At 47.5% G+C, this 12,451-nt stretch overlaps 1 protein-coding gene across 2 annotated transcripts in view; it reads right to left on the bottom strand.

Annotated features, from left to right (window-relative positions):
* LOC138569646 (uncharacterized) overlaps positions 1–12,451 on the bottom strand; it is a 1,436,407-nt gene that overhangs the window by 238,555 nt on the left and 1,185,401 nt on the right. For both annotated transcript variants that reach the window (XM_069647797.1, XM_069647798.1), the window contains exons 60-61: positions 4,922–5,083; positions 3,586–3,750 (exon numbers count right to left, since the gene is read on the bottom strand). In XM_069647797.1, coding sequence (XP_069503898.1) covers positions 3,586–3,750; positions 4,922–5,083 — 327 coding nt within the window. The remainder of the gene's footprint in view (positions 1–3,585; positions 3,751–4,921; positions 5,084–12,451) is intronic.

The following is a 12,451-nucleotide window of genomic DNA, read 5'->3' as shown; positions in this document are numbered from 1 at the left end:
CGGGACTGCATCGAGGTAAGAGTTTATTTTTTAATGTATTATGTGTCTAAATGAGTGTGTGTATGATGTAGGGTGCACATGTGAATGAGTCAGTGATTGCTCTGTGTGAATGTCTATGCACATGTGTGTTTGTGTTGGGCCTGGCAGCGGGACCTGTGGGATAGTCTATCAAAGATGCTGCATAAAAAAATCGTCATCCTTTCTTTTCTCAAAAGGCGCTTGATAAAAGAAAAGATGATGTGTTTTTATAGGTTTATACTGGCTCTTAGGGGAAGCCAGTCCAGCCCTTTCTTACTGTGGCCTGTAATGTTTACTTGCCATGTATGATAAACCAGTCATGGTATGTGCTATTATGTGGCTAGACTGGCATTTTGGGGCAGCACGTCTAGCCCTTTTTTTTTTTTACTGTGGCATGATTTTTTATTCTTGGAAACTCTGAAAAAGCAATAATGTTAAGTGTTATTATGTGGCTAGACTGACATTTTGGTGCAATCACTCTAGCTATTTCTTACTGCAGCACATTAGTTTATTCTGGGCATCTGTGATAAAGTAAATGATAAGTGTTAATACGTGTCTAGACTGGACTAAATTGTGCAGCCAGTTTGGACATTGTAAGATGGTACTTTTTTAATGCAAAGGAGTATGCTCTTTTCTGGGGATACTGCCATATATTGGCAGAGCCAGTGTGGCCATGTTTTCTTATAATATCATTACTGGCATTATGTGCAAAGTAAACCTGAGTATGTTCTTGTATAGAAATTCTAGTATACAGCATGGAAATGTATGAGTACAACCAGTGTGAACATGTTTTCATACCTGCATATATTGTGGGGAAATACATCATGAAACTTCACTGGGAAATGCTACTGTACACTGTTGGTGAGTTGCATCTATTGCATTTTTGGATTGGCGTTACCCTACAAAGCCAATTGCAAACTGTTTGGCTTTTTACCCAGTTTCTCATCGAAAGTCTGCTGTATAATGCACCATTTTAACCAAATACTAAAAGAAAATACTTGGTGGGGGAACCACCCTCCATGTACAACTTTGGGTTGGTTTAGGATACCGCAGTATGCTCGGTAGCTCTGCTATATTTGTGGGAAATATTTATGCCTCTCCAATTAAAATAATTCACCAGCCGCCACTGGATCAGTGATCTTTTCATATACGATATAGGGGGCCATGTTGTTCCAAATGCTAGTTAGGTGTTCTGCATTGTTCAATGAGATTTTCACTGCCGTAAAGAAATAGCTATCTGCTACAATCATCACACTTACTGAAGCTTCCACTGATGGGCGTGCATTATTCCCTGCAATCCTAAACGAATTAAAAATGTACATAACTTCTGCATAAACCGTCTTTGCAAGAGTAATTTGGCAGCACGTATTTATTGGCATACTGCATCATGGGGGATAGAGGACGGGGGCAGGTGAGTGCTTATAACATTCAGTTGTGTCCTAGCAATGCTGCTTACCTTATTCCACAGGGACATTTTGCACCAAAATATACCTTTTCAGGTTATTGTCTAAATTTGTGTTTTCGGTGTGAAATTTTGCGTCTCGGAAAAAGGTTGCCTAAATGGGGAGGAGTGGGTAATGAGCATGTAATAAATGGGGATTGGTAAGGGTGCGCTCCACATTAAAGGTGCAGTATAACATTGCACACAGTACACACACAAAATATTTAAAAGAAACATTACTGTAAATAATACTGAAATTAATTCGTAACCATTTCAATAGTGCATCCGGGTTTAAAAATGATTTCAGGGAGGATTTTGCTAGGGATATTGGCTAAATGAGTAAAGTGTTGGCCCCTCACATGAGAGCATACTGGATTTTGCTGTTTAGAAACCCACAGGTGGACTGACTTAGACTTTCATCCTTCCAAGGTTAATATTTCAAGTAACATCAATAAATGTAGCTATCACCCCCATTCAGAGGGGCGTACAGGGTCGGTAGCATCCAGCCAGCCCAAGCATAGTTAGGCCAAAGCAAAGTGAGGGCCTCGGCCAGGGCTCATGGCCATTAACAGCCCTGTACGCCACTATGAGCAGTCTGGGGTGCAAATAGTTTATCATTATTTGTTTTTTACGGGTGATGGGTTCTGCATGTATTGCAGAAGCACACATTTTTCGTAAAAAAACAAGATGGCGGCCGCCATAGGATATTGGCGGAGTCCCTTTTCTATTTCCATGGCAGCCGCGGGCAGGTGGAGCGCCGGGACTGGAGCAAGCTCCAGTCCTGCAGGTAAGTGTGAAGGGAGGGAGGTGGGGAAAATGTGGGGGATGTCTTTGGGGGTGGAGTGAAGGGATGGAATGTGGGTAGGCAACAGGGAGAAGCTGCCTGTTGTCTTCCCACAATCAAGATGGCACCATCCGAGGCAGGACCTCTGGTAGCTGAAAAATGCAGGGAGTACAGTGTGTGTTCTTGCCTGCTTTTACAGACACTTGATTGGCTGAGCGCCCCTTCCCGGGGTGAGAATAACACTTAGTAAAGTGCTAAGTAGCTGGAGGAGTCTGAAGTGAAGTGCCACATAATAACACAGTGTATTGTCAAAACTATAGCATAGAATGTGTAGGATGAGTTGCGTGACGGTTATTGTATGGTCATTTATCGTTATTCATATTACTCCTTCAAGCATGTTTTTGCCTGAAACGACAAAGGGATCCTTAAGGCAGTTCTGACAAGGTCTGTCTTCAGGCCATGTCAAGGGAGAGAGGGGGGATCCAACTCTTGACCCTCTTCACGTGCCAGAGTGGTTTCAGGCAGTACCATCCCAACCCCAACCTTACCTTCGGTGACTGGCAGGGGAGCCTAAGGCCCGTGACAACTTCTCGCACCCATGAAGACAGAGGTGAGCCATCAAGGGTTGCCTTCAGGGCAACACAGAGACCCCCGCACTGAAACAACAGTGGAAAGTGGAGGAGTAGAGAGGGCAAGGCCGTGGCAGGGGGCAAGCAGATTGTGCTGCTGGATGCCACTTCGCGGGTGAGCTTCTGCAGTGGCCCCAGGGCAGTGGCAGTGGACTGCCAATAGAAAGAGTGGGCAGTGCCAGGGTGGAGAGAGACACCAAAGCAACACTGCGGGTCGGCAGGGCCTTTAGGAAAGCAAGCGAGGCTTCAGCAGACAACACCAGCTGGAGCCCGTCAATAGGGAGGGATTAGCCCACCAGGGACTGCTGATGCTAAAAGGGGCCTACAGGAACGACATGGCAACGGGGGAAGGCAGTGGATTGGATGGGTGAGGTTAGAGGTAGAAGGAGGAGGACAGATAGACCAGCAGGAGGACAGAGTGATGGAATCTGTTACTGGGAGAGGGTACTGCAGATCGAGTTTGTGTTTCTGAGTGAGTGGTAGCGAGAACACAGAGATTGTCGTAGGAGTGAGTAGTATGGAGAGTAGAGAGGGTAGCATTGAGAGGTAGTGGTAATAGGGCGAGAGAACAGTGAAAGGGGCAGGTGGTAGTAAAGAGTGGTGGGGTGCCACAAAGTGATCACCTTGCCGATGTTACCAATCAACAACAAATGCATACATACATAGTATCTATGTGCCCTACAATGTCAATTCCCTTGTAATTATAAACATACCTCTAAGGTGACTGTATAGTTTTTTGCTTTCTTAACCCCGTTATTCTTCAATGCCACAGTAAACGACAGGCCGTCCTTTTCTTTCTGTGACAAATACAGTCTGGTTTGTGACTGCAGAAGGTGATCACCCTTGTTGAGATGATGCTTTCCGGAAATCACAACTTGCTATGAAAAAACAATATCAACATCATAATGCTTACATGTGCTGGAGTCTATTGGCGTTTACAGGAGAGCGGGTACATGGTTCATTTAGCTGTTAATGTTCAGTGCTTCAGTGTTAAACATGTTTTCAAATATTTTGTTTTTTAGCAAACAAAGCAATGTTTATACAGGATTGGAAATGCAAATCTGTTTTAGTAAGAGTCCGACAATCTCCAAACGTAATCAATCTAACGTGAAAAAATGCATGGAAATCATGATGGTAATACAACCGTTCTATAAAAGACAAGGCCAACACATTGGAGGCAGCTAACAAGTCCTTGGTGATGTGTAGAGCAGATGTCCGTGTTTTATTCAGGTGACAGCCCAGACCTGCTAGGAACAGTTGTTTCTGAGTAGATTCAGAATGAACTGGGTTTAGCTTGATTCTGAAAGCAGGAATCTCTTTGATTCATTTCAGGAATGTTGTTGAGTTTTCTGTGCTCCATTGTTGGTTTCACCTATCAGCTAATATCTAAAAACTGGATAATGATCATACGCCCAGATGCAATTATAGGTCTTTGAAGATCAAATAATTCAAGCGTTTGAGCAACATGGGATCATTTAGCTTAGATAATCTGAAAACCCATTTTAAATGCACTTGCTTGATCAAATAAAAAGCATTGAGAGCATTCAGCTTGCTACTATGCTGTGATGCGCAATGAACACCGCTGAAAGGCTAACTTGGTGTTTTACCCATCACAGGACAGCTTTGATCAGGTTTGGAACATTGGACCCCCCCACAATGAAAGTGTGCTATTTGAGATGATTAAGTGGTTTGTTAGGGTGACAGGCAGGGGACAGGGCATTGCTTCTGAAGTGCACATCGTACTTAATCGACCAACATCAGTAAACCCTCAATGTACTCAACAGTGGATTTGTTCCTGGCCATATAATCAATCACAAGCACCACCAAACACTAAAACATCTCTATTTAAAGTCATGATTTAGCAATGACTCACAGGGGTATGAAGGGAGCGTCCTCAGGAGGCATTCAAACTCTTGCTATATGCCATATTTCGAAAATGCAGCATTGACATATATCATTTGGTGTGGGGCACCTCGATGCTCTTAAAAATAGCTCTTACTTAGGGATTTTGATATTTTAAATGAATTCCCTTGATTCAACCATGCTTACGTTTGGTAGATCGCACAATGCGAGGCTTGTGTAATGCTCTAGCGAGTCCAGGTAGTTTGTTTCCATTCTCCCCAGTAGGTTTTCTTTGCTGCAGGATGTTAGGAAAATGTTTTCCAAGACAGCTTCTATCTGAATAAAATCAGGTTTCGATGGTCCATTTCTCTATGAAAGAAAATAGTTGATTGTTAGAATAAAATGGATTATTCAGAGTTTTCTGAAAATCCAATACTTTGTGAATATTGTAATTTATTTAGCAGTGTGGCACTCAAACGTTTTTCAATTGTGGTTAATTTTCCAATTGACTGAAGGCACTCCTTCCCTAGTCATTTGGTCTCTGTTGGAACCATACACATACGTGAGAATCAAAAGACTACATTTACTTACATGAGCAAAGAAAACCTTTGGCCATACATTATGAACAATTAAAGTTACTCACCATAGTGCTTAGACTACTCATAGTCCATAGTTCCCTTTCCTCCATCCTTGTGGGTATCCCCCAACCTGGGATGGTACCGGAACCTTTGGCAGCGAAAAATTGAGCTTCCCCTTTAAATTTATTATAGCACGCAGGGGCGTGGCCTCGGGTGTAAGAACGCCCAGCCGAGGCCCCACCCTCTGGCGCCTTACCTCAGTCCTCTTTGAACACATCGGACGGCTAGATACATGGCTACTCCTAATATATATTATCCCTTGGCATACAAGCGGGGGAAGGTGGGTGGGAAGTGTGGATGAAAGGGGACTATGGACTATGAGTAGTCTAGTCACTACTTTGAGTAATTTTAATTACTCATGTGCCCGTCTCCTTTCTTCCATCCCCTTGTGGGTGATTCCACCGAACAAGAACATAGGGTGGAGCAGTGATAACCTGCCTCATTTCTAGGACGAAGCATAAAGGTTCTTCAGATCTGCCTGACCAAAATCTGCATCGCGTCTGGAGCTGGTGTCCAATGAGTAGTGCTTACAGAAGGCTGATGGAGTGGTCCAAGTAGCTCCCTTGCTGATGACATCCCAAGAAGCATGTCTCTGAAACGTGACAGCCGTGGCCTTGGCTCTGACCGCATGGGCATGAATCCCCTCAGAAACAGGTTTGCCCATGGCTGTGTATGCCTCAGAGATGGCCTGAACCATCCAACGGGTGATGGAAGCCTTGGAAGCCTGAGACCCGGGGGAGGAGCCCCCAAAAGTCATAAACAATGCCTCAGAATTCCAGAAGGATTTCATTCAGGAGAGATAAAACATGAGGACCCTCTTGAGGACCAAGGAATGCAGGGCCCTCTCTGCATCTGACTGCTGATTTGGGAAGAACACCGGCAGGCAGATCTCTTGATTCAGATAAAATGGGGAGAAAACGTTCGGCAAGAAGTTTGGGTGAGTGCACAAGATGACCTTGCCATTGGGAAACGTGGTGAAGGGCTCTCAAAGGACAATGCCTGCAGCTTGCTAACCCTGGGCAGAGGTGGGAGCCACCAGTAAAACTGTCTTTCGTGTCACCAAGCGGATTTTCAGAGAGGCCGCTGCTTCAAAAGGCTTGCGCTGCAAAACTGCAAGAATCACATTGAGGTCCCAGACAAGGTATAGCCTATGCTATAGGAAAAAGCCTAGACAACCATTTAAGGTGGGCCTTAACCACTGGGTTGGCCGCAGAAAACACATGCTATGGGAATTCTTGTAAGCCCCAATGGCCGCTAAATAAGTGTGACACATATCAACTTGAACGCCAGAAAGAACCAGGTGTGCCGAAAAAGCTAGTACATCATCCAGAGTACAGGTAACAGGGTCCAGATCCTTGCCTCGAGCCCAATGGCAGAACCTAATCCATTTACTCTTATACTGGGACAGAGTTGAGGGCCTCCAAACCTGCTGAATGTTGTCCCAGTTGTCATCAGAAAATTGAGCATGCTGAAGCCTCAGCTGGTCAGTAACCAGGCCAGCAGCTTGGCCGGGTTTGTATATTCCACCGCCCCACCCTGCTGCATCAGGAATCTCCTACTGGAGATTGGAAGGTGGACGGGACCCTGGGAGCACAACTGCAGCAGATCTGAAAAACCAGGCCAGTGGGGGGCAATCAGGATGAGGCTGCAACCTACCGAAGCCAGAAACTTGCAGAGCATAAGTTGGAGCAGATTGGTGGCCGGGAACGATGTTTAAAGGTGTGAAGGCAGGCGCTCAGTTACCAGTCTTTAGCTTCTCATCCTAACGCACGTTTTCATGACTTCATCAATCTTCAGGGAGGCTGAGTTTCTTTGTTTTTTCAGGCGGGTCTGCATTTCTGTTTCAGGTGTGACAAGTTAATTAGCGCTGAGGATTCTGGTACTTGTATTTCACTTGATTTTGCTGGCAGGTGCCTGGAAACAACTCCCTCCATAGCACAAATCTACCTCTTGATGGGGGAGGGGGAAAGCCATGGTTGTGGCTCTCCAATGTAAGGCATGATGGCCCTGCTGCTAATGCCTTGTGAGCCCGGGACTCCTGGAACAATGTTTAAAGGTGTCAAGGCAGGCGCTCAGTTACCAGTCTTTAGCTTCACCTCCTAACGCACGTTTTTATGACTTCATCAATCTTCAGGGAGGCTGAGTTTCTTTGTTTTTTCAGGCGGGTCTGCATTTCTGTTTCAGGTGTGACAAGTTAATTAGCTCTGAGGATTCTGGTACTTGTATTTTTCGCACTTGATTTTGCTGGCAGGTGACTGGAAACAACTCCCTCCATAGCACAAATCTACCCCTTGATGGGGGGAGGGAGAAAGCCATGGTTGTGGCTCTCCAGTGTAAGGGATGATGGCCCTGCTGCTACTGCCTTCTGAGCCCGGGACTCCTGGAACAATGTATGTGAAGGCAGGTGCTCAGTTACCTGTCTTTAGCTTCTCCTCCTAATGCATGTTTTCATGACTTCATCAATCTTCAGGGAGGCTGAGTTTCTTTGTTTTTTCAGGCGGGTCTGCATTTCTGTTTCAGGTGTGACAAGTTAATTAGCTCTGAGGATTCTGGTACTTGTATTTTTCGCACTTGATTTTGCTGGCAGGTGACTGGAAACAACTCCCTCCATAGCACAAATCTACCCCTTGATGGGGGGAGGGGGAAAGCCATGGTTGTGGCCGGGAACGCATAACACCTGCAGTCATGCAAAAAGATCTGGAAGGCATCTCTCAGAGACCCCTGACCCATCCTGCCCATGAAGCAAACTTGGGGCACTTGGAATTCAGAGGGGATGCAAACAAATCCAGGTCCACAAACCCCAGCACTGGAACAGGGGCAACAAGCAGTCGGTGTGCAACTCCCACTCGTAGGTGTTGAACCCCAGGCGGCTCAGTTGGTCTGCTCCTGCATTGCTGTCCCCAGAGCGGTGGACTGCTGAAGTCCAAACTCACTACATCAAAGCCCATTCCCAGATCGATACCGCCACCATGCAAAGGAGGGCGGAACGGGTGCCACCCTGCTTGTTCAGGTAAAAGATTGTTGTAGAATTGTCTGCCCTGACCAGAACCAACTTGTCCCTGGTGAGGGGCAAAAATTCCTTGAGGGCCATGCCCCCTGCCCTGAGCTGGAACAGATTGATATGCAGGAGGGCTTCCATCCTGGGCCATGCTCAATGAATCGCGTAGCCCTCCAGAATAGCCCCAAGCCCGAAAAACCCGAGTCCATCATCACCACCAGGGTAGGCTCTGGTTGGGAAAAGAGAAGATTGGGCAGTAGGAACAGTGGTACTGGGATTCTGTCTGAGACCCCCTCTCCTGATACCAATTGACCACCAGGTGGAGCTGGAGGCGCGTCATCTTGAGGCAGGTATGCTGTAAAGTGAGCACGCAGGAGGCCATCAGGCCCAGAATGTACTGGAACCACCATGTTAAGGTGGTCATGTTGGCCGGAAAGTGCCCCACCGCCTTGCGGAGGGACAGAAGCCTCTCGGGCATAGGAAACACCCACTGAATGGTAGTGTTCCAATGCACCACAAGGAAGACCAGTTCCTGAGATGGGCACAACTGTGATTTCCTCCGGTTGAGGGAGAACCCCAGCTGATGAAGGATATTCGCCAATCTCTGGAAGGCGTGCACCACCCCCTCAGATGCCCCCGCCCTCGCCAGCCAGTCATCCAAATAAGGGTACAGATGATGGCCCTCAAAGTGGAGAACGCTCACCACTGCATTCATCCACTTCGTGAAGACATCAAGAGACAAGTTCAGGCCGAAAGGCAGCACCTTGTACTGAAAGTGGTATGACTATTCGTGAATCACAGAAACTTCCAATGTGGTTGGTAGATGAGAACAGGCAGGCACGCATCTTTGAGGTCCTGAGAACACATCAGTCCCCTGCACATAGAGACTCGACTATGTGCGTGGGTAGGGATGTAACGGTATAACGGTATACCGTTAAAGATACCGTGAACCACTTAATTGAATAATAATAACCGTCACATTGTTTATACCGTTATACCGTTCATACCGTTAAGTGTGCTTTTCAATCTGATTTGGAAAGGCTGCAGTAAGCAATTGCTGCGCAGTCTTGGTTTTGCACTGTTGGATGTACCGTCTGCCAACTAGTTTCAGTTGGAGCAGTTTTTAATGCCATTCCATAAACCACACGTGCCTTACACAAAATCAATATGTTAGCAATAGGAAGAATAGATACAGTGCCAAGAAGGAAAAGGGTTTACTTTGGGGTGGTGGCTTTGGGGTTTATATATTTATAATGGATAATGTTCTCTAAACATATGGCAATGGGGGATTTCCCTGGTTCTATCATTGAATTTACATATAATAAGTCACAATGTGAAATTCACTAATCTCTGTGGGTATTCCCTGCTGCCATACCAAAGGGTAACATGTCAGTGATTACTGAACACCTTTTGGCCCGCAAGTAAACTAAAGGCTGTAACGTAAAGAGAGAGTGCGTGTGTGTGTGTGTGTGTGTGTGTGTGTGTGTGTGTATGCGCACAAGCGTATACTACCATCAGCCTCCATTGATCTATGGCATGCAGGTTATCAAGATGGCAACATGTTCATCTTCACCAGTAGCCAGTGGGGGAGCAAAAAGCCTAAATGACCACTTAAGAAAAGCTATTCAGTTTGCTTTGCCAGTTGCAGCAGGCCTCCACCCCACCCCCTCCTCTCCACACGTGTGTTTGCGTTTGGTGGAAGCAAGGCATTTCAGTGGAAAGTATGTTGAAAAGCCCAATTCTGGCCCTGGGTGCCTGGTTTTGTTTGTGATGATACATCTGTCAATTTATGACCTTTTAGAAAATATTTGTTAAGATTAGTTAACTCCACCTGCTATACCGCGATAAACATGATAAACCGTCATTTGGCAAGAAGGTTATCATACCGTCATAAAACAAATACCGTGACACCCCTATGCGTGGGTGTAATCATCTTGAAGCGTTTCAGCGGTAATGACAGATTTAGAAATGATAGGTCCAGGACAACCCTCAGGCCAGCCTGGTTGTTCTTGGGTACCACAAACATCCTACAATAGTACCCAGAGCCCCTGTCTACAAGAGGAACCAGTTCTATCACCTGCATCTCCAAGAGTGAAATGACCTCCTGTAAAAGAGCCGGGGACTCGATCTGATGAAGAGGAGGAGAGGATGGTAGCGGCAAAGGAAGAGGGAGACTGAAGCCCGTGGAGACTACGGATAGGATATACTGGTTAGTGAAAAGATGCTTCCAGGTGTCCTGGAACACAGCCAAACGGCCCCCACAGGTTAGCTGTGTTCCCTTACCTTGATGTCACTGCTTCTTGGCGTTAGAGGCACGGGCAGAGGATGGGGACCGGAAAAACCTGTGCAAATACCCATGCAACGTCCTTTGCTGCTTTGTCCTGTCAGGCCTCAGCCTGCCACAGTCTGGGAACCGAGTTCAAGCCCCTTAAAACCAGAGAAGGTGCAGGGCTTGAACTTGGTCCTGCTCTGGGACTAAGGGAAGGATTTCTGACCTGGTTTAGTCAGGATAGCCAATTCCTTGGCGGTTTGAGTGGAGGTTTTCTTCTTTGTCAACTCATTATCGGTTGACGAATGAAAAAGGTCTACGGCCTTGAAGGGCATATCCAGGATCCACTCCTGTACGTCAGATTAAATCTTAGTGGCATGCATCCACGCCGTCCTTCTCATCTCGACACCAAGGCACAGCGCTCTGCTGGCTGTGTCGATGTGGGAGACCGAAGACTCCATGAGGTCCTGCGCAATGGCCTGGGCATCTGCCATTCCGGCCTTGAAGGATGCTTGCTTGTCCAAAGGAAGGTCAGGCAGAAAATCCCTGAGCTCCAACCACAGCTTCTGGTTAGCTGCACCCAAGAGGGTGTCTGTGTTGGATTGCCGCAGCTGCAGTCCTGAGATGGAATAACAGTGCTTTCCCAAAGACTCGAGGACTTTGTCTTCCTTGGAGAGGCAACTGGAGGTGGCTCCCGTGGAGGAAGATGACAAAGAAGATGGATTAGAATACAAGGAGGCCACAGCCACCACTTAGGAATGTGGCTGCGAGTGGGAGGCGAGGAGGCTTGGCACCCTGCCCATCAGCCTAAACCTGCTGTCCAACTTTTTGTTCACCTGGGCGTTGGCCCTAGGCTTCTCCCAGACCTTATGTGCCACCTGCAGAACATCCTTCTGGAGAGGGATGCCAGACCGGATCGTGGTATGCTTCCCGAAGACCTCTGCTAGCACTCCCGATTCCTCTGGGGCTTCCTCGGGCAGAGGGACCGCCAAGAACTCCCCCAGGGCTTGAAGGCAGTCATAGAATGATTTAACTGATGTCACGGGTTCATCCTCCTGGGTGTCATCATTCCCATCATCGCCATCGTCGCCTTCCCCACTTTTTCACGGACCGAGGGGAATATGGGCCCTGTGACAGATGTGGGCGGGGTATCCCCCAGGTCTGGAGTCGCAGACAGGTCCAACGGCGTTGAGAGGGAGGCATTGGTGGTACAGGAGGAGGTGGAGGGGTCAGAACAACCAGTAGGGTCTGGACTGGGGAAGGGACTGGCACTGGAACTGGCAGTGCTGGAGGAACGGGTGCAGTACACAGAGGGGGGACGGCGCCACCTGCGGAATGACCTCCTTCACAATGTCCTTCAGGAGCTCCTTCATCTAAGGGGAATTCATGAGGAAGAGGAAGCACTCTAAGAAGCGGTCCTTGATAGCTGCCGGGTGCTTAAGGGCCCGGCCCTCCAAGGTGCTGGGCCTCCGCTCCTGGTCAAAGCGCTGTGGTGCCTGTTGCGTGTAGCCATAAGGCTGTGATCGGTAGGTGTATCCCAGAAGCCTACACCTTAGGATCTGCTGCCACTTCCAGAGGGAAGGGGGCTGGGATCATCTTACAAAGCTCATTCGATGGGTGAAAGCACTGGCGGGCCCTGAGCTGGATCCAAGATGGCCGCCAGCCTGGCTGGCTCCACCACATGCCTCTCCAATATTTTGAAACCTTCTGCCATGCGCCTGGGTGGGAGGATGTGAAGGTCCTGAGCCATGAGAGGCCTCAGACATGGTAGGATACAGCTTGGGTCTTGCACCGGAAGCAGAGGTGTCGACATCAGAGATCACTCTGGTAGG

This window comes from Ambystoma mexicanum, chromosome 2q (genome assembly GCF_040938575.1).
Source record: "Ambystoma mexicanum isolate Mex_15411 chromosome 2q, UKY_AmexF1_1, whole genome shotgun sequence".
NCBI classification, from domain to species: Eukaryota; Metazoa; Chordata; class Amphibia; order Caudata; family Ambystomatidae; genus Ambystoma; species Ambystoma mexicanum.
The sequence above is the reverse complement of the archived record's forward strand: the minus strand, read 5'-3'. Positions and strand labels throughout refer to the sequence as shown.